The 19,546-nt window shown below is 38.1% G+C and overlaps 4 protein-coding genes across 10 annotated transcripts; all 4 read left to right on the top strand.

Annotated features, from left to right (window-relative positions):
- The first annotated feature begins 1,202 nt into the window (after positions 1 to 1,202).
- LOC113752969 lies at positions 1,203 to 3,231 on the top strand. Of its 2 annotated transcripts, none has more exons than XM_027297040.1 (2): positions 1,203 to 1,382; positions 2,092 to 3,231. In XM_027297040.1, the coding sequence occupies exon 2, from the start codon at positions 2,168 to 2,170 to the stop codon at positions 2,951 to 2,953; it is 786 nt and encodes a 261-aa protein (XP_027152841.1). In that variant the 5' UTR covers positions 1,203 to 1,382; positions 2,092 to 2,167; the 3' UTR covers positions 2,954 to 3,231. The 2 variants fall into 2 exon arrangements, with proteins under 2 accessions (XP_027152841.1, XP_027152842.1); XM_027297041.1 differs by having other exon boundaries at positions 2,052 to 3,231.
- A 726-nt stretch (positions 3,232 to 3,957) lies between these two features.
- Positions 3,958 to 7,236, top strand: LOC113752967. 2 transcript variants are annotated; one of them, XM_027297039.1, is made up of 7 exons: positions 3,959 to 4,230; positions 4,300 to 4,430; positions 4,947 to 5,096; positions 5,504 to 5,762; positions 5,844 to 6,062; positions 6,189 to 6,331; positions 6,725 to 7,236. In XM_027297039.1, the coding sequence occupies exons 1-7, from the start codon at positions 4,137 to 4,139 to the stop codon at positions 7,025 to 7,027; spliced, it is 1,299 nt and encodes a 432-aa protein (XP_027152840.1). In that variant the 5' UTR covers positions 3,959 to 4,136; the 3' UTR covers positions 7,028 to 7,236. The 2 variants fall into 2 exon arrangements, with proteins under 2 accessions (XP_027152839.1, XP_027152840.1); XM_027297038.1 differs by having other exon boundaries at positions 3,958 to 4,430.
- A 2,243-nt stretch (positions 7,237 to 9,479) lies between these two features.
- Positions 9,480 to 13,493, top strand: LOC113753273. 3 transcript variants are annotated; one of them, XM_027297382.1, is made up of 2 exons: positions 9,480 to 9,628; positions 11,001 to 13,493. In XM_027297382.1, exon 2 carries the CDS (start codon positions 11,023 to 11,025, stop codon positions 12,997 to 12,999), a length of 1,977 nt encoding a protein of 658 aa, XP_027153183.1. In that variant the 5' UTR covers positions 9,480 to 9,628; positions 11,001 to 11,022; the 3' UTR covers positions 13,000 to 13,493. The 3 variants fall into 3 exon arrangements, with proteins under 3 accessions (XP_027153183.1, XP_027153182.1, XP_027153181.1); XM_027297381.1 differs by having other exon boundaries at positions 10,992 to 13,493; XM_027297380.1 differs by having other exon boundaries at positions 9,480 to 9,743; positions 10,992 to 13,493.
- Positions 13,494 to 16,103: 2,610 nt separating this feature from the next.
- On the top strand, positions 16,104 to 19,243 carry LOC113753670 (EID1-like F-box protein 2). 3 transcript variants are annotated; one of them, XM_027297888.1, is made up of 4 exons: positions 16,104 to 16,236; positions 16,333 to 16,415; positions 17,834 to 18,638; positions 18,924 to 19,243. In XM_027297888.1, exon 3 carries the CDS (start codon positions 17,877 to 17,879, stop codon positions 18,621 to 18,623), a length of 747 nt encoding a protein of 248 aa, XP_027153689.1. In that variant the 5' UTR covers positions 16,104 to 16,236; positions 16,333 to 16,415; positions 17,834 to 17,876; the 3' UTR covers positions 18,624 to 18,638; positions 18,924 to 19,243. The 3 variants fall into 3 exon arrangements, with proteins under 3 accessions (XP_027153689.1, XP_027153688.1, XP_027153687.1); XM_027297887.1 differs by lacking the exon at positions 16,333 to 16,415; XM_027297886.1 differs by lacking the exon at positions 16,333 to 16,415 and having other exon boundaries at positions 17,817 to 18,638.
- The last annotated feature ends 303 nt before the right edge of the window (positions 19,244 to 19,546 follow it).

The raw sequence follows: 19,546 nt of genomic DNA, 5'->3' as shown, positions 1-19,546 counted from the left end.
TGATCGGCCCACTTCTATTCTATGACGAGTTACGCCTATCGTCTATGGGCTCTGCTGATCAAAGAAGAAAAATGCTCAATGTTTACATCCTAGCGCAACAAAATTCCTCCCCATTCTTTGACTTTGGACGGTCAGGAAGGCAGAATATAAAGCTTACTTGGATTGAAATATAATATCTAATCCCTTTGCACATTTATGAATCACACATTCTAAAAGCTTGCGATCCAAACGATGCATGAGAGGATTTGTAAAATCACACATTCGCTTAGGTGTAGTTTGTGAAAATTCTTGCTAAAAAAAACGATGCATGAGAGGATTTGTAAAATAAAAAAGGTGATTGTATTTGTTGGGAGAAACTAGACTAATTAGGGTGAAGCAGAACTTGCAAACAGACCTTAGAGTTTGTTTCGATTGCATTTTTTGAGGATTTTTTTATACTTACCAGTATAGTACTTAAAAAGTACTATAGGAAAAAAAAAAAAAGGGTACTATAGAACTCCCCAGTTTGATAAATGCATTTGTAAAATAAATGATTGAAAAGCTTATTTGAAGTTTTTGACAAATAGATTCAGGCCTTGATTGGGGTTGCGACGCTTTTGTTAAAAATAAAATAAAAAATAAAAAATTTTATAATTTGTTTGGTAAGTATCATTCATTAAATTTAGAAGTAAAGTTTTTCACCAATAAAATACGTTGACATAAGTTAAAAACAGTGCTTTTAAAGCAATTTTTGTATTGTAAAAAAATAACTTTAATAATTTTATTATAAAATGTTGAACTAATTAAAGAGATAAATATGTTTTAGAAATTTAAAATTACGCATTATCAAATAGAAAAATACTTATACAAGTATACATCCAAATAATTTACATGATTAACCACTTAATAAATACTCCGATAAAAAAACTCACTTTATTACTAATTATGGCTTTATTTAGATTATATTTTTTGTAAAATTTTTTTTAAGTTTTTCATAAACACAATTTTCAATTAAGTTTTTATCTTGTACACATTAAATTACTATAGTATTTTTTTTCGACAATAATCCCTAAAAATAGCCATTCAAGCAGACTCTAAATGCTTTTTCACGACTCTAACTGCAATCCTAAACTGACACTAATTGTGCCAAGTTATCATTTCACCGAAAGGGCAAAAATGAAAGTCAGCTGACCGAAAAAGACAGATCACGTACAAATATTCCGTGGCGGATAGGAGGGACACGAGCATAGCTCGCTCAATCTCAACTCAGTACCCAATTGTTCTCTGCTTCTTTTCCTCTTGGAGAATTTCCCCAGAGAGAGAGTGTGTCAAGGTCTGAACCGTCTTTTCGCAAGTTTTCTCCTCACCGGCTACTCCACCGTCTCGGAACGCATGATTGATCGGTAAATTTATCGCTTCGAACGTTTCTTTAGATCACTTGATTCGTCCCAACTTCTTGTTGATTGGTTGTTATTTGTCTCATTGACTCGATTCATCGTGTCTCTGATAGTTTTTTGCGTTGGAGGGTTTACTAGTTTATTTAGGTATTACTTAGAATTTGGCAGATTAATTAGTTTGATGTGGTACATCACTCCGATTTAGCTTTGAAGTTATGGCTTCGGGAAATTAGTTTTTAGCTGTTGTTTTACCTTATTCTCAAAACGGCAGCAGAAACTTGTGGCCAAGTGAATGGCCAATCTGCTGTCCGAACTTTGAGCGATTATTTTGGGGGATTTATGGGAGAAGCTGACGACTGCTTGTGCTTTGATGTTTATATGTCAGCTTTGGGCAATTTGCTTGTGATGTTTTCACTGTTTGCTTAGGTTGCAGTAAAAACAATAAGAATACAGTTATTGAATGATTGTAGGCTGCATTTTTCATTTTTGCCCTTTAATTGGTTTTGATGATTATTTTAGTTGGTATTAATCCATGATAAGTTTTGATTGCTCTAAAATTATTTATCAATTGAGTGTGTCATATTTTCTTGCTGTTCGCAAGATTTCTCAAAGTTGGTTATGTGGGCCGAAAAATGCAACCTTTTGCAAATCCCATTTATTACATTTGTCTTGTAGTTTGATATTCTACACTGGATGCACATCAACTTTCTCTCAGGTTTGACCTCATCGAATGACTGAGAAGGGTATATCAGCTTAAAATGGTCATCTTTTAGTCATTTCAAAGGCGGAGTATGTGGAACTTTGCATCCAATTGTCTAGCTGGTAGGACTAAGAAAGATATCCTGAGGCCAGCTCAGGATGTAATGGATTCCTCAGATGATGACGCTTCTTCCATTACCAGCGGAGAGGAGGGATTGGAGTGCCCTATATGCTGGGAATCCTTCAATATAGTGGAAAATGTACCTTATGTCCTGTGGTGTGGCCATACACTTTGTAAAAACTGCATCCTAGGTCTACAATGGGCTGTTGTGAAATTCCCCCCTTTACCGATCCAGCTTCCTCTTTTTATATCATGCCCCTGGTGCAATCTCTTATCGCTTCGACTAGTTTACAAGGGAAACCTTAGGTTTCCTCGGAAAAACTTCTTTCTTCTCTGGATGCTTGAGAGTATGAATGGTGACCGAGTAAAGTCACGTTCTGCCTTTTGTGGGGATCAGCAGCAGGCATGGTCATCCGGTGGGAAAGCAACGGGAAACTCTAGCATCCGGAGGGCACATTACATGCATAACTCGGAGTCGTCAGGAACAAATCATAGTAATACTCGCACTAACAGTTATATTGCTGCAGAGAGATTGTGTGCTTCATTGAAGAAGTCCTTGGTCTTCTTTGTTCATTTGACAGCCAAGTTTCCGCTGGTGGTCATCTTTCTTCTTATAACGTTATATGCAATACCTGCCAGTGCTGCCATCTTGGCCTTGTACGTACTCATTACTGTTCTGTTCGCTCTTCCATCCTTTCTGATCCTGTACTTTGCGTACCCAAGTTTGGATTGGCTGGTTCGGGAAATTATCACTTGACTTCGTGTGATATAAGCATTGAACCTTTTTGCTTCACAGGGTGGAAATTCTGTTAGTTTGACCCGTGTTCAATGTGTTAGTTTGGATTACTGTTAGTTATTGTGGTCCATGCCTAGCCTGTTGGCTTGGCAGTTCTGGTGTGGCAAGTGTTGTTCAATAGGCAGATTGGATCATGTTTTATTTTTCCAGTGGTCTGCTCTCTGGTAAGAATGTTTAAGAAAAAATTGTTGTATTACCTTTTTTTCTCGAATGGAAAGACTATTATAAATCTCATCCAAGACCAAGAGTAGTAGCAGCTCTCCCATTACCTTTCCCGTCGTCCCACATCGCTTCTAAGGTCTTCTAGGGTCGGGTAGTTAAGTCCCCAGGTTTGCCTCAAGAGTTGCCGGCTTTTGGGGTTAAATCTGGGATTAGGTTTAATTATCAGTTCTGAAAAAGTCTGACAAAAAAAAAAAAAAAAGGACCAAGAGTAGTAATTTCAAGAGTTGGGCAACTGCCCTCGGATCAGGAAAATCTCCTTCACGCCCAGTTTCATTACAGAGTTTGGTGGCAATTTTTGCCGAAAGGCAGCTAACATTATTGCTGTTTCCAGTTGTTTTGATGTGGAATTAAGAAATTTTCTGGAGCCACTGCTTTAATTTGTGGATTTCTCTAATTCTATGCTAAACATCTTGTGGAGCCTCACTATTAATCCCTGTCTACCACCACTTGAATTTGGACCTTTTGTCCACCCTTCTTCCTTGGCCTCGTTCACTGTTTAAAGATTATCAGTGTTGGGACATTGGAGATGCAAGCCTTCCTAAGGCGACAATATGAAACGCGAATTCGAAAATCATAAATTCGTCATCTTTGATGCCTCAGGACCGAGAATGGGCAAACCCGGGAAGCTATTCCGGGAAGTTCTTTTTAATTCGAGGCAGCTCTTATCGGCATTTTTAAAAAAAAAAGATTTCATCCACGAAAATCCTAAGGAATCCAATTGTATACTCTCAGCTTTGGATCGTCCACGTGTCACGAAATTAACCCAAGGGCTTGTCCTGATTCAATTGCCCTCGTGGCTGATACATAATCCTGAAACTATGCGCTCTCGGCCACAATTTAGATTTGCAACTCCCTCACCTGAGCTGACGCCAATTTGGCACTAATTTGGGGAGTGGGAACCTGGAGGAAATTTTATTTGAAAATGGTGGCAGGCATCAATTTGACCTCGCCGAAGTCCACTTTATTGCCAAATCATTCGTCTTTAGGAGAATCAAACGCTACTACTGCTTTCCTTGGTGGGTCACCTTTAAATGGTTTATCTTTTCAATTAAAACCCAAAGTAATCAAGAATGTCAATTTGATAGTTGCTTCCGGAAAAGCCATCGGCAGCAGCAGCAGCACGAGTGGTAGCAGTGGCGGAAGGTTCTACTTCAATATCACTGGGTTTCCTTTCCCTCTTGGTCCTTTCCTGAACAGGCGGACAATCAGAACTGAGGTTAGTAATTTGCGCCCTCGTTTTTTCAGTCCTGGCTCTTGACCTTTCTGCATCAGAGCAATAATCCTGTCTAGTTGAATTTCTGCTTTGCTGCCGTTTTTCTTGTGGGTTAGTTTCGTGAGTCCTGTGCATATACTGTCCATCGATCATCCAATGAAAGGTTTTGATTCAAGAATCAAGTGAGGCAGTTAGTTTTTTTTTAAAAAAAAAAATTTCTACTTTAAGACGAGTATTGCCTCAAAAACTAAATATTATTACTACCACTGGACTCAAAAATCTAGTTTGTACAACGTGAATGCCCAAATTAGGAAACTTCTGTAGCTCAGCTGTTTCCACTTACTTGAAAAAAGTTTGATCCACATCTACCTTTTGTCCTTGCCTCCTTGGGGGATAAATATATTGGTCATGAATCACGTATTATTTTCATCTCTAGCATTGTGTGAATTGCACTTTTACGAAGAATGGTGGAATGGGCGAGATTCTGAATTCTAACTGTTGTTATCAGTAAATTCACAGGCCGTAAAAGACTCCATATGGCTATTCGAACAAGAGCAAGCACTGGGTTTCAGCAGCGTCTCGACAAACATCAGGATGACTGTGATCAAACTTAAGTCTGGCGGGTTGTGGGTTCATGCACCAATTGCTCCAACCAAGGAATGCATCGAGGTATTTAATGTACCAATTTAACTTGTTTAATATATATTTTGGAGAAATTACCTTCGCTTTTCATATCTGAATATCTTATAGGACTCCTTCCAATATTGGGTTCAACATGGAAGGTTCTCTATTTTACTCTCATATTCATTCTAGTGCTTAGGGTTGCAAGCGAGTTCAGTTTCATGAGGTTATGGCGCGCTTTGACAAACTGCAATTTTTGTGAACTTCTTGTGTAGAAATTTATGTCAAATAAACCAATTAGGTTGTGATACTACTATTGTACTGGAATTTTGAATTTGTAGGTCATTGTGGCTTCTCAACCTGCACACATTGTTTTTTTTTTTTTGCAAACATTTGCATCTCTTATCGATATGTGTCATTTAATTGTTATCCATTCATGCTATTGCTTTTTCCAGCTTGTGAAAGAGTTAGGAGCTCCAGTGGAATATATTGTTCTGCCTACATTTGCATACGAGCATAAAATATTTGTCGGTCCATTTTCCAGAAAATTCCCTCGGGCTCAGGTTTGGGTGGCACCAAGGCAGTGGAGTTGGCCTTTGAACTTGCCACTTGAATTCTTCGGAATTTTTCGAGCCAAAACATTGAAAGATGACGACACATCAACACCATGGGCTGATGAAATTGAACAGAAAGTTCTCAGCTGTCCTGAAGTTGGTATTATAATGTTCCCTGCATTGAGCTTTACTGTTATATCACCACTCATTGTCTCAGATGCGTTCTTGTCAATCTTTCCAGGAATTGGACCATACGTGGAGGTGGCATTCTATCACAAACGTTCAAGGACACTACTAGTAACAGATGCTGTAATATTTGTCCCCAGGCAACCTCCAGAGTGTATTAGCAAAGAGTCCTTGTTAGCGTCTGCGAAAAATGGTCTGGCTGTTAAAGTCCTTAGCAAGGGAAAGGAAGTACCTAATGAACCAGTAGTTGATGACAACAAGAACCGACAAAAAGGTTAGTTCTCTATATCACTTCAAGCGGCACTTACTGCTTCTGAAATCAAATGCAGTAACATCCAGAAAGTTAGATGTAAATATTTCCTCTTTCGGAAGATTGAATTCGATCATTCTTTTGATACAGGATGGGAAAGAATGGTTCTCCAAATTTTGTTTCTTGGTCCTTCTAACCTTTTGGAGCCCAATGCTAGCTTTGCACAAATGTCACAAAAGTTGATTGTTTCGCCCATTGTGAAGACATTAGTCTTCAGTAAGGTTCCTGAAAAGGCAAGTAGCAAATTCAGTGCAGAGTTGCATTAATAGTATTTGGTATATTTAGAGCTACGTCATTATATCTTGGGTTACAACCTCTTGCCTGCTATATTTGGTACATCTACCTCTGGCTTTGCTGTAGATGTAGCTCATGATACACTGCGAGTCGGTTACTTGATTTAAGGTACCGGGCTCTTTGCGCTAGAGTTTATTGCCACTATAGCAATGCCTTTAGTTTTTTTTTTTTTTTTGACGCTACGAGTTTTGGCCACGAATGGAAACTACCCAGACAGAGTTTAACCTTTTCATATATGGATTTGAAAAGTATTTTTGCTTAACCTGCAGGATCACGGCATATCATGTAGTTCAAAATGTTATGGCTTAACATTGCATGTTTCTTGTAAATAGGTCAGAGATTGGATTGATAGCATAGTCCGTGATTGGAGGTTCAAGAGAATAATCCCTGCTCACTTCGCTGCTCCAATAAATGCAAGCAGGTCAGATTTCTTGGCGGCATTTGCGTTTTTGGATGACCTATTGGGCGAGCAGTATGTTACTCGACCTTCTCTCTCCCTTCTATTCACATCACTCCTGGGAAAGGCTGCAAGTTACTTTCCTCCTGATGACATGAGGACTTTGTCTTCCCTGGATGAGTTCCTAGTCTCAGTGGGAGTGGTGAAGAAGACAGTCTCTGGTCGGAAAAGAAGATGAAAGCATGAAGCCCAAGGTTTCTGGTAAATTTTATAGGTTATGTACTTCTAGGCGGGATTAAAGAGCCCATCTACAGGATAAATGCTTTAGTACTCTTTCTTTTAACTTTACGAAAAGCAAGTCAAATATATAGCGGATTTTGAGTGCAAGTACTGGATATTGGGAGTATACGTGAATAAATTTATCAAGAAAGTTGATTGTTCTGCTAACTGAAAATAATAAATTGTCCAAAGCGGCCGTCTCTGGAAATCGATTTGGCTTCTCTATCACCGGACTATTTACTCTTTAGTGTTTGGTTGGAGCAAGGTCGCTATCCCGGACCTGCTAATCTCTCCCACCTAAAACATATATAGACTCATGATGTTATTGTGGCCCGGCAGCAGCCCCATTATGTTATGTTTTTATGACCGTTTTTCCTGATGTTAATTTGACATGCCAAAGAGATGATCAGCTGGGTCTAAGTATGGTGGAGAATGTGCGTTTGGTGTGGGGCGTAAAGAGCTGGTAGAACAAGAGAATCCGAGGTTTCTTACTGGCAGTGGTAGACTCCTGCATTATTAATTCACAAAGAGAGATGGATTATGTTTGCTCCCATTTTGGATTTTTTTTTTCTTGAAATTTTTGTAGAAAAAGTGTATTATAATGATTTGATATATGTAAAATAGAAAAAATAATTAAAAAGTATATTCACGAAACACGTAGAAATTTTCCCTTGAAAAATTGCCTGTCTTAAAGCGGAATAAAAGCGTCGGCAACCTTCATGTCTTGCCTGCTTAATTGCCTGTCTTGTGTCTTTTTCTTTTCTTTATGACAGACATCTGTGGGATCAACTTATTTTCTACTACTTGCCTCTTCTTGATGATTGCTCCCTGCCTTGTGTCAGGGAAAGACCCTTAAATGTCTACTAGTTAAGCAATCTCACAGAAAAGAAAAATTGTGATGATGCCTTCTATTCTTCTGCTACTAATTAAGCAATTTAACAAAAGTGAGGAACGTTAGAATGGTGGGAGCACAGGGGCTCCCTCGATGTCTTAGTAAAATAATATTAATATTGTGGTCATTTTCTCGTTTCTTGCTTTCTTTTCACTCAACTTTTCTCCGTGCATGTGGAAGGTAAGAAAGCAAGTCGGCAAAGGTTGTGGGGCTGCTCCTTTTTCTTTTAGAGGTTCGGAAATTTGGGAGGTGGGAATTGCACCATCAAGCATGTTAAAAGTGAGCCCCATCGGGCCTTTGGCCTGGTGGTCACCGCACAAGATTTAAGTCTCGGTGATATGGGAGATCAAGGGTTGAACTCTTGGCTTTCATCAATTTGTCATTATATGTGGCGGTCTTAATTGGCCATCTTAGATGGAATCTCTATTCACATCGAGTCATTCTTCTCTCTTCCTCTAGATTAGGCTAGATTAGGTTATACGAATTCTATTGTTGCGACAAAAAATATATATATATTAAAAGTAAGCAGAGGAGGAAGAATGGTTAGAAAAGGAACTTCTTAAGCATCATTTTCATCTTCGTGCTGAAATGTGTCATAAGATTAATTTTGTCTAGTTCTGTGGTGCAGGACAGGAGTGCTACGTAAAAATTTTGCGTAAATTTATATACACTGTCAATGTATATATCATCATGATTGGATGGATGACATGTGAACAAAATTTTAATTTCAAATTCAAATTTTATACATGTGTTATATATCTAACGGTGACAATGTATACACTGTCAGTGTATACAAGATTAATCCAAAATCTTATGATGCATTAAATTCATTTTTGATTGTCTTAAATTTTCTACCATGTTTGAGTCTTAGGGACAACATATACTGATAATAGAGCTATTTAACCTAAAAATGAACAAGATGTATCGAGATATTCATTCGCCTACATAATTAATGTGATGGTCAACTTCTCTAAAGGGAGTTGGTTTTGAGCACTGGTTCAAACGTTATTTTTCCAGCCAGTGTCCATGTACATACTAATCTACCAATCCAACGTGCGTCCATATGCATACTTGAGTATTGGATTAAGCGGTGTTTTCCTAACTTGTGTCCTATCTAAATTTTAGCTAATCTGGTGTATATATACTTATATATATAATTGTTTGCCTTCCAAACTATTTTCATCTAAAATATTTTTATATTTTCAGTAAACACATTTTAAATCACTTTTTTAACTTACGCATATCAAATCACTAAAAAAAAAACTCTAGGACCTTATTTTCCAAAATAAATTCTCTATTTCCCATCTGCTATTACATTCTATAACCCTTTTAATAAAATATCCATTGTTTTTTACGTTTCTTTATTCTATATCGCTTTTAATAAATAATCTATTAAGGAAAGGTAAGACAGATTTTGCCGTCATTATCAAGTGTCAGCTTGCGCAATATGTCCTCATCCTGTCCTTTCCATCACACACAAACACACACACTCTCACTCTCTCTCTCTCTCTCTCTCTAAGATGCGGTAACAAACGCGCAAATTCACGCACGCCAAAAGCCCAACAGCCAAAAACCCAGAAGAAGAAAACATAAAAAATGAAGAATCAGTAAATACGGAAAAAAGTGGTTGCTTGCACGACCCTTGAAGCTAAAAGCCTACAAAAGGAGGTGGGCTTTTTCTTCTTCTCCTCCCTCTCGTATTCCTTTTCTGGTTGAATTTTTTTACTTTGGCTTCGTTGTTAAGCAGAATACGAAAACAGAAGAATAAGAAAAAAGCACAGAGGTACGCGTATCTTATGGTTTTGATCATCCTTTGTTAACTGTACCATTGAAGGAGCTGTTTGCTCTCGTGAATTTCCATATGCGTTGCGTTTTTTCCTGTTTCCGAGTTTTGGGAAACGGGTTGGTGAAAAAAATCGAATGCCCTTGTGATCTTTGATGATTGATAGACGGCCCTGTTTGAGATTGTTCTGCGGATTTTGTGCTTCGTTTTCCTTGATTCGTGTGTTTAGCTGTTGATGTTTTGCTTGTGTTTATTTGCATTTGGGCTCCTGTTAGAACCTTGCTTCGAATTCAATTCATCCATAATCAGGGGAGTATAACTGGTATGGGGGGTTTTTGTAATTCTTATTCCTCTTTTTTTTTTTCCCCTTTTGAATTGGATTTGTGATTGGTTTGTAATTTGTGATGATTAATAGTGGCAGAAAAGATAAAGGGAAAAGTATGATACGATCATGGGGCGCACGGACAATAATGGATGTTTGTTTTGTTCAAAGCGAGCTGCTTATTTTGTATGGTCTTGTATTGAAATCTTTGATTATACGTTGCTTATGAAGTTTTGCTTGATCTGGTTGTCAGTTTTCAAGAATTTTTTATACAAAAATGAAATCTTCTCCGTTGTTTAGCTAGTGCTATTTTCCTTAAAAGGGAAAAAATGTTGTGACAGGTACTCGTCATCTAAACTCACCTACTTTGAGACTTGAGAGTTGATAATAATAGTTGACCTTGTAGATAAAGATTGTTGAACGGCATTAAATTTATGGGCCATTAAAAAAAGAAGGCAGGATAGTTTCTGGAATTGCGTTGTTTGCTTGCGAAGGTAGAAGTTCTGTTTCCTTCTCTCACTCTTTTCTAAACTTTGCTTCTGTCATAGAGAGAAGAATATTTGCGTGACAATAATGGGGAAGGTAAGAATATATAATTGCTTGTTTTGCAATTAGATGTGTTACTAGGCTTCTGATCTATGTGATCGTTTTAGTAGCAAAAGCATCATTTTCAAATTTGCATTTTATTTGTCTGACCCACTATATTGCGGGGTTTCTAATTTCTCAGTTTTCTACGTTCCCTACTTATAAGATTCTAAAAATTTGAAGTATTTTAAAGCCTTTGGCTGAGGATTGGGATAATAATAGTAATTACGTTTGCTTCCAGTTGATCCTCGTGGAAATCGTACGATGCTTCAAACTATTTGTAATTCGTTAGATTTTTAACATTTTGTATGATATTCACATATGTTTTCTTCTATTTGAAGGGTTGCCAGTTTTCAGAACTTTGGTTGTTTGATGGCTGAGGAGATTGTCAATTCACTGGTTGCCTCTGAAATAAGTGAATCAGATGACATTAGTTCACACAAAAGCTCCATAAGTAAACCAAGTTCACCAGATAATGCAGGCAGCATTCTTCCCAGCATTAACAGAACATCTCCTGATTCATGCCCTGATTTCAATGATTCAAGAAGAAATTCTACTGGAAAACGAAGCAATACAAAAGTTGTTCCACATTATCTCAGAGCTTCAACAGGTTCTTGTCATGATTTCTGTAAATATGGCCACAAACATGCTTTTGAAGAGAAGGAAATGCATCCTTTTCGGAAAGGAATTATAAGAACTCCAATTGAAAAGCAGAATTCTGCACTTACTGCATCTTTGGTGGAGAGAAAGAAGGTGACTGTAATGAGGAGAATGGTTTCCCCTGGCATGAAATTCCATTCTTCAAGACACGGATCTTCACCTGGTCCAATCAACTTGGCAGATCGTCCTACAATGATCAAGCAGCTACCGGCTAAGAAAGTTGAAGTGTCTCCAAAATGTGACCCATTACCTCAACACAAGGAGTCAAAATCTGAGAAGAGGATGAACAATTTTTCCAGCAAGCATCCTCCTTTGCAGCCTCCCCCAACTAAACAATTCTCTTCTCTTCGGACACTAAAATCTGCTAAACAGGTGGTAAAAGATGAAAAGCCTATGAGTAACTTTTCACTGCAGTCATCTCCTTCTGTGGGGCCACGGCCATCTGCTAAGAATGCAGAAAAAGCTGAAAAGTTGAGGAATAATTTGTCAGAGAAATCTTCACCTTCTGTAGGGGAACAGCAACCAGTATCAAAATCATCTTCATGTTTTCACCCTCCAGCGAGTGTCAAAGGGAGAGACAAAAGAAAAGATGATATGAAGGCAAGCAGAAACCTGGTGGTAACAAAAGTATCTGCAAAGAAAGTATTTGCAGCCCCCACTGCTTTGTTATCTCCTAAGCCTTCCATGAATATAAATGTAGCCATGAAAGCAAAGAAAAATAGAACTTTAAAAGTAGTCTGTCCTCTGAAGGATCAAAACAGGGTACAGGGGGAGGAGATGGAAAAGAACAATGATGAGATTGTCTCTGAGAAGACTTTGCATGTTATTGTGGAAGAAAAAAAGAATCACATGGCAGAATTCACTGAAAACAGTGATGTAGTACCATCATTTGCACTCCAGTCAGTTCCATCACCCAAGTCTCTGTCTCGATCCCCATCTCCATCTTTGTCATCTCATGAAAGAAGAGGAGGTGTTGATGGTGGTTGTAGTGGCGATGGTGATGGTACTGGTGATAGTGAATCTTTGTCATCTCATGAAAGAAGAGGAGAAAATGATGATGGTGATGGTGATGGTGACAGTGTTGAAGAAGAAGAAGAAGGAGGAGGAGGAGAATTTGGAACTTATGATGATGATGATGATGAAGGGGAGGACGTAGAGGAAGGAAATGGATATGCATGTGAAACAACTGGGAAGTTCTGTAACAAAAATGATATGGCAAAGCATAATGGAGGAGAAGCTGGAGAAGGAAATCTTAGGAAGACTCTGAGGAAAGGTGTTGTGTTTTCAGAATCTAAAGATCCTAGACCAGTGAAACTAAAGTTTAAGAGAGGTAAGGTTGTGGATCTTCAATCTGAAAATAATGGTGGTCCCAGGAGGCTGCGATTTCGCCGCCCGAGAGTAATGGAAGAAAAACATGATGTGAAGGGTGAACTGCGGAGGAGGAATTTCAAGAAGAAAGAACCTGATGGTGATGGAAATGGTAGTAAACCCAGAAATGAAAACGTTGTTTTGAAGCACCAAGATATGCAGGGGAGGAAAGATGCTCAAGGTTTGTTCAATAATGTTATTGAAGAAACAGCTAACAAGCTTGTTGAGAGCAGGAAAAGTAAAGTTAAAGCCTTGGTTGGTGCTTTTGAAACGGTTATCTCTTTGCAAGATACTAAACCTTCCCCGCAAACCGTCAGTTGACAGCCAGTATGAGTTTTTCATTCTTGATGCTTTGGCTTTTGTAAAGAAAGAGTTGGACGTGAAGCATAAGAGCAAATAAAACTTAAAATAAAGTAGTTGGAGTCAATGTCTTTGTTCGAGGTATCTGCTAATAATCCCAATGAGGTCCAATACCCATTTTCTTTTAGGGTATGCGTGGTTTTAACTGCTTTCATGCCATTGTTATTGATTGAAAGCCTGTAGTGGTGAATTAACAACGTAAAGGATAGGTAGGGGCAACCTTTCTTGGATGACTGAGTTGTTTTTGTCTTTCTGGTCTTACAAGGATTGACGGTTTTTTGTACATTGTTGATTGTTGTTTCTTCATCTCCTGGAACCGGAACGTGTTATGTTCTTTTGGTTGGTTCTGTAATTGGGTCACCTTCTTGGATTAAATGCTTGTCCAGGGGGATGGATACTCTTAACTATCAGTTTTTCTGGACTATTTATTATTTGCTAGCTTGTTACTTGATTTACTTCTCTCTTCTTTCGTTTTGATGCGAATTTCCTACCTGAAAATCCTGTCCTATCTTTGGAATTTTTCTTGTTTAGTCTCAAGAACTTCCTGCAGTAAAATGTGCAGATTTTTGTGGTTGTCATGTCATGCATTCGCTAAGGTTGCAGAATATCCTGTGCTTTGACAGGAAAAATGACTTCCGGTGACCATTTTAACAAAATGGGCTCGTCTTTTCTTGGGACTTCACCCATCATACAATAATAATCATCATTAACTTTGACTTTAGGGTGTGCGATTAGACAAAGAAGGAAGGAAAAAAAAGGCATATTCATTCATGGGAGACTAAAAATAAAGCACATTTGAAACAACTCAATCCATTTAAAAATGATGCAACACTCATCATCTGGGACGCCAATGTGGAAAAAAGTTACAGCGATTGGCAACAAATCACTACTGTAAACCATTTCACTTTCCTTTAAACCAATGCATATACTCTTTCACCCAGAGGGGGGCAAAATTGCCCGTCTAATCATAAAAAGTTGATTTCTCAGACACCGTTTGGACTTTGGTCTGAACTCTGAAGGAAAGGAATAAAAATAATTAGATCTTATCCTTGTTCCTTTTACTTCTTATCCGTTCATTTTTCCCTCCTTAAAACATCATCGGTTGAAAACCCGAACCCGAACCCGAACCCGATTCCTGTATTTCCTTTCCTTCCCATTCTCTCAAAACAAACCAAACCGTGCCTTAAACAATAATTTTACAATCTGAAGCAATTAGCTAAGCAGCGTTTACAACCACACGAAAGATGAGCATAATTTTCCCTTTGTAAATGCATTTCCTTTCTTTTCCTTAACCCAAAAGAAAATTAACAAAGAATATCGGTTTGTTTGGATTGTGTTTTATTTAGAATATTTTTACTGTAGCACTTTTCGTGATGTGATGTATGTGAGATAAAAACATAATTGGAAAGATAAAAAGGTGTATTGAAAATTGTAATAATGATGTAAGCAGATAAAATTGGGGAAATAAAACACAATCCAAACAAACCGGCCCAAGCCCCAACTCTCAAGCTCCAAGTGCAAGCAAGACTGAACGGACCAAGCTTTCTTTGACTGGGCCACAATTGATCCAACTTGCTCCGGAGAGGGAGCTGGCAAGTGGTAATTGGTTTACTCCAAAATGAAAACCAAAATAACCAAAGTGGTTTTATTCCCTGGCATATTCCTTCTTTCGTATACTGAGTGAGAGCAGTAAACGTTTAGCAATTCCCACGCTAAAACCCCCCGTTGGAGAGATTAATTACCCACATTTAACTGATTCAATGCACATACCTACCTACCAATTAGCTTAACTTAAAGAGGTAACTACGACATCCGGTGATTGATTAACTGCCACAATCCAATTCATTGATGGTTCAAATTCAATGCACCTACTGCAGATTAGTTCAAATGAATGTTTTAACCGCCCTCTGTTAATTTTTCTGCTATTCTTCTGTTAAAAAAATCAGCCAACCACTGGCTATTATTCTTCCTTCTCTCGAATACGACCTGCGGATTTTTGCGAACTCCAATGGTTAAAGTTTCAACCAACAATTGACAAACTTATACGTAATTTGACCAACTCGGTAGCTGCTTTGCTTGTCCACTTACGTGGTGATACAGTAGTAATTCCTTCCCCCGTTTCGTGACAGACCAACCATCACTTGCCACGCCCAATTTCTGGCGGCCCCCACAATTACCACTGGCAACACTTGGATTCGATTTTTCCTGCTAAAGGTGAATTATTTTTTAATTTATTAAAATCCAAAACTCATGGACCTATTTATACTTTTGATGACTCGAATTCAACAATTATCAACTTAATCCTTAGCCGCTTTCATTATCAATATACTAGTACCTCGTTTAATATTTGTTAAGCTAAATCATATAAATTTGCCTTGGCTTGATTCAAATAGGTCTGGTAGAATTCTTACCTGTTGAATTCTGAGAAAATAAATACACACTGAATTTGTTAATTGGTTGAGTGATGCATTTGAGGATTAACTTTGCCGTGCATGCCTGAACTTGTCTCATTTTTCACTTTACGCTGCTCTAACTTTTTGAATTTGTCCCATTTAAGACCAATTAATGATTACCACTTTGTTCCAGCTACGATCCTTTAGCTTTTTTTTTTTTAAACTAATTTTTACCACATTATCATATATTTATATGGTTTCAATTACTAATATCATTAGCAAAATTAACAAAATTAAAAATTGTGCAGATTAATAATAATGTATTATTTTATTTTTGCTATGACACCATAAAACCTTTTGATTACATTCCCTACATTATCATTTATTTGTTGGATTTTTTATGCCGTTAATTTCGTAAAAGTTATCATTGAATGGACTTAAATAAGATAAACTTAAGAGTTAAGTGTACGAAATGTTTAAAATTGAGACTTTGGAATGCAAAGTGTTTAAAATGTAAAATAAAAAAAATTACAAGTTTAGAGGTGCAAAAGTGAAGTTTGTCCTGCATTTGATTGTCAGTTTTCTTTACAGGTAACCGGCGTGTGACGTTAACCTACTAACGCGAATAAAATCAGTTTCTTGTTCAAGATATAGAACCGCAAGTCTCTTTCCATCACTACTCCCATTCCTGCAAATCGCTTACACTACAGCACAGACACAGAAATTGGGGAAGTCATAATTTTACTGGACCAAAATAACCCTCTCAATTAGCTAAAATCACAGCCTGCCCGCTGCATCTCTCCAGGTAATTTCCTATATTGATCTGTTGCCCTTACATTTCAGAATATCCATGCAAATAATACCCTCATCTCTGGTCTTCTTCTTCTTCTTCAACATGCAGGTTGGGATTTTTGTTTATTTATTTTTTAATATTTAGCTGGGGTTTGGGGATAAATGATCAAGCTGAGCTCCTTCTAAGCTGAGGTCAGATTATGGGTATTGTGGTTGCAAGTTAATTACGATCTAGTCCGGTTAAGACTTGTCCTGTTGGGAAACCACTTTCCTATTTTATTTTTTGTTTTTTTATTCTCCCATCTGTGTCTTTTAGTGGTTAATCAATCTCACTTTTGTGATTTTTTTTTGGAAGATTGAAATGGTTTATTGCTCAGTTCTTAGTTTCGATTTGCATTCTGTTGGGTGTTTATTTAGCTTAGAATCAATGTGGCTTCTGTTGACTATTGTGCTGAAGCCTTTTGGGGCAAAAAAAAGAATCTATTACTTGAGCTAGATATATTCCACCTTATTTATTCGGTTTTACGAAGTTCAGCTAAATGCTTCTATGATTTTTTTTTTTTTTTTTTTTTTTGTCCCTGCTTGAGGACATAGCTTATACTGGGAAAAGATTCGGAGTGTTTGTCATTTTATATCGTTGTGCAAATTAACACTGGACTCCTTTGCTTTGAATCCCCCTCCCTCCTTCCCCTTCCTTGAAGTTTATCCTCTTGTGGCCTTAAGCTGTGGTATGACTTGTATTTTGGCTTGGGCTCCTTGTGCTTTTTTATTTATGTTTTCTTTAAAGGTGGGAGGGGGGGGGTGGCTGAGGAGGGGGTTTGCGGGTAGTAGACGAAGTAAAGCACCGTTAGGTAGGGCTGGTAGCACCAAGTCATTTAGATAATTGCATGTGCAAGAAATCTTTTGGTGCATCAGACTCTTGTTCATGGAAATAGCATTAGGGATAACAAAAATAATTCTTAAACCAAGTGTCATGTTAAGTTCAATTTCCTGGAAGATGCATGCCAGGAGCTGGTCAGGAACAGCACCTGAGCTCAAGAGCTGCTTGCTCAAGGTGAAGGAAGTCATAAATGGTACTCATGTGACGTTTATCCCTGTTCTTGTAGAGAAAATTTAACTGTTGTACCACCCATGTTCTAGTTTTTTTTTTTGACACTTGCTGATCTCAGGTGCTAATCTGAATATGATCCTTCAGAGATATACTAATTTCATCTATTCAAGACAGTTTCATTATAAATCGTGGTCCTATTATTTGAATATCAGACTAACATACAGATGAAGCCTTGAACAAAATGGGTAGGAACAAGAAAGCTAGTGCTTAGATTTCTGCCCCGCTTTTCTTTGTTTTTGGTGTTATATGTTTTGGGGGGTAAGTGGGGTTTCATGTTTGAGATTTATGTCATTGGATACAACCGTAATGCACTGCAGAAATCTGGTTAGTAATTTTTGTCCGAATGAGGGATTTCACGAGTAAACTCTGTATCAATATTTGGTTTGCTCGTAGTTGTCTGTAATTCTCCAACTTAAACAGTATATATCACCTCATGAGTTAGTTCAACTTCTGCTGTTGAGGCTTCATTGAAATCGTCAAAGATGCTTAATTTTTGCAGAGGAGTGGAAACTATTCTCTGGAGCTGCTACTTGGTCAAGAAGATGATTATTACTAAGCAGTACCGCTGCATACACTCGGCAAGTTGTCTGTGCACAAAAGGGCATCTAACTCAGGAAGTGATATTCCTACTTTTCCAGCATCTGAATTGGAATCCAAAACTTATTGCGACTCTTTCTTCTGTTTGTAAATGGTTTGATGACCTAGCCAAAAGAGTTCTTTGGAAGGAGTTTTGCAAAACTAGGGCTCCCAAGATGATGCTTGATTTGGAAACTGGTGGGAGCCATAGTGTTGATGGGAATTGGCGGGCACTTGGCAAGTTGCTTATTTACTGTTCTGGATGTACCAAGGGTGGCTTGTTCAACAGCATTCACATTCCTGGACACTTTGTTTATAGGACGCGTTTTTCCAGGACATCAGGAAAGAGCTTCTTGTTACCACAATGCAGAACAGATGTTCTATATGTATCTGATCCATGTGAACATCTTGACCAGGGAGAAGAGGGGGATGTCGGATTTTTCCGGGGAGTTTTTAAATCTTTTGCGACTTCAAAGGTTCGTAAGTTGCTAATCAAAAGGGAAGCCCCACTGCATCCGACAGAGGTATGCCCTTATTGCAAGGCAAAGTTGTGGAGCATGCTGCAAGCAAGGTTGATACCATCAAGTGCCAGCTGCAGATTGGGCGCTTATGAAGATTGCATTGAGTATTACGTGTGCCTGAATGGTCACGTTCTTGGAATATGCACCCTCTTGCCTTTGTCTGATTCGGAGGAAGCATCTGAGCTGGAGTAAGCGAATGGAATCAAGGTACTTCTTTTTGAAGTCCTTCAAATAGTAAGACGGAATTAGTCTTCCTTATGTTGAGTATTATGCTCTTTTCTGGGCTGGAAGAAGGTGAAAATACTGAGCATTTGGATGTTTTTTATTGCAAATCAAATGATTTTGGACATCACTTTCATTTTTGTAACTGAGAACTGGATGTGGTGTTCTTTTGCTTTTTCATGGCGTCTCTCCTTTTTTTTCTTATGATGTTATTAACTTTTTTCTAGAAGTTACGAGGATCTGAGCAGAGATATTTCTTATGTTTTCCAGGTAAGCAAGCTAAAAGATCTGGAATGTTTGCTGGGTTGAAGATTGGAATGCTGAAATAGTCGTAGAAAGAGTGAGAGAGGAGAAAGAGGTTTTGGTTAAACTGGCTTTTAGATGGATTTATTTCCTCGAGAAAGTTCAGATCTAGTTGCACAAATTGTGCTGCACTCCTTCTGAGTTCTTCCGATTGGGCAGCTCATGAGAGAGCTACTTTCTAACCATAATCATTCTTAGCCTGCGTGAACTTTGTAACTGTATGTACATTCTAAAACATGTATTTGATCTTGAATGCTATATTGAAATCTGTAACATTACAACATTAAGCTGTCCTGCTATCGATCAACCTGCAAATTCGTATTCTCAAGGGAAATCCTGCCCAGAGCATTCACGATTCGCTCCTGTCCTCAAATTGCCTAATCGGAACCGACCACCTTTTCAGATTGGGTTAGGAAGTGATGGAAATGCTTATAACGTGTAGATTTACCGGGACGAAAAAAACCTTTCTGGTCGCGGCTGAAGCGTGCCCGACGAGCGTGATCTCAAGGGATCCAGTTTAAGAGCTTGGTCCAACAATTCCCTCTAAGCACTTTCTAATAATTTGCTAAAGCATGAAAGTTAAAAAGCTA

Source organism: Coffea eugenioides, chromosome 11, assembly GCF_003713205.1.
Source record: "Coffea eugenioides isolate CCC68of chromosome 11, Ceug_1.0, whole genome shotgun sequence".
NCBI classification, from domain to species: Eukaryota; Viridiplantae; Streptophyta; class Magnoliopsida; order Gentianales; family Rubiaceae; genus Coffea; species Coffea eugenioides.
This window is presented reverse-complemented; position numbering and strand designations above follow the sequence as displayed.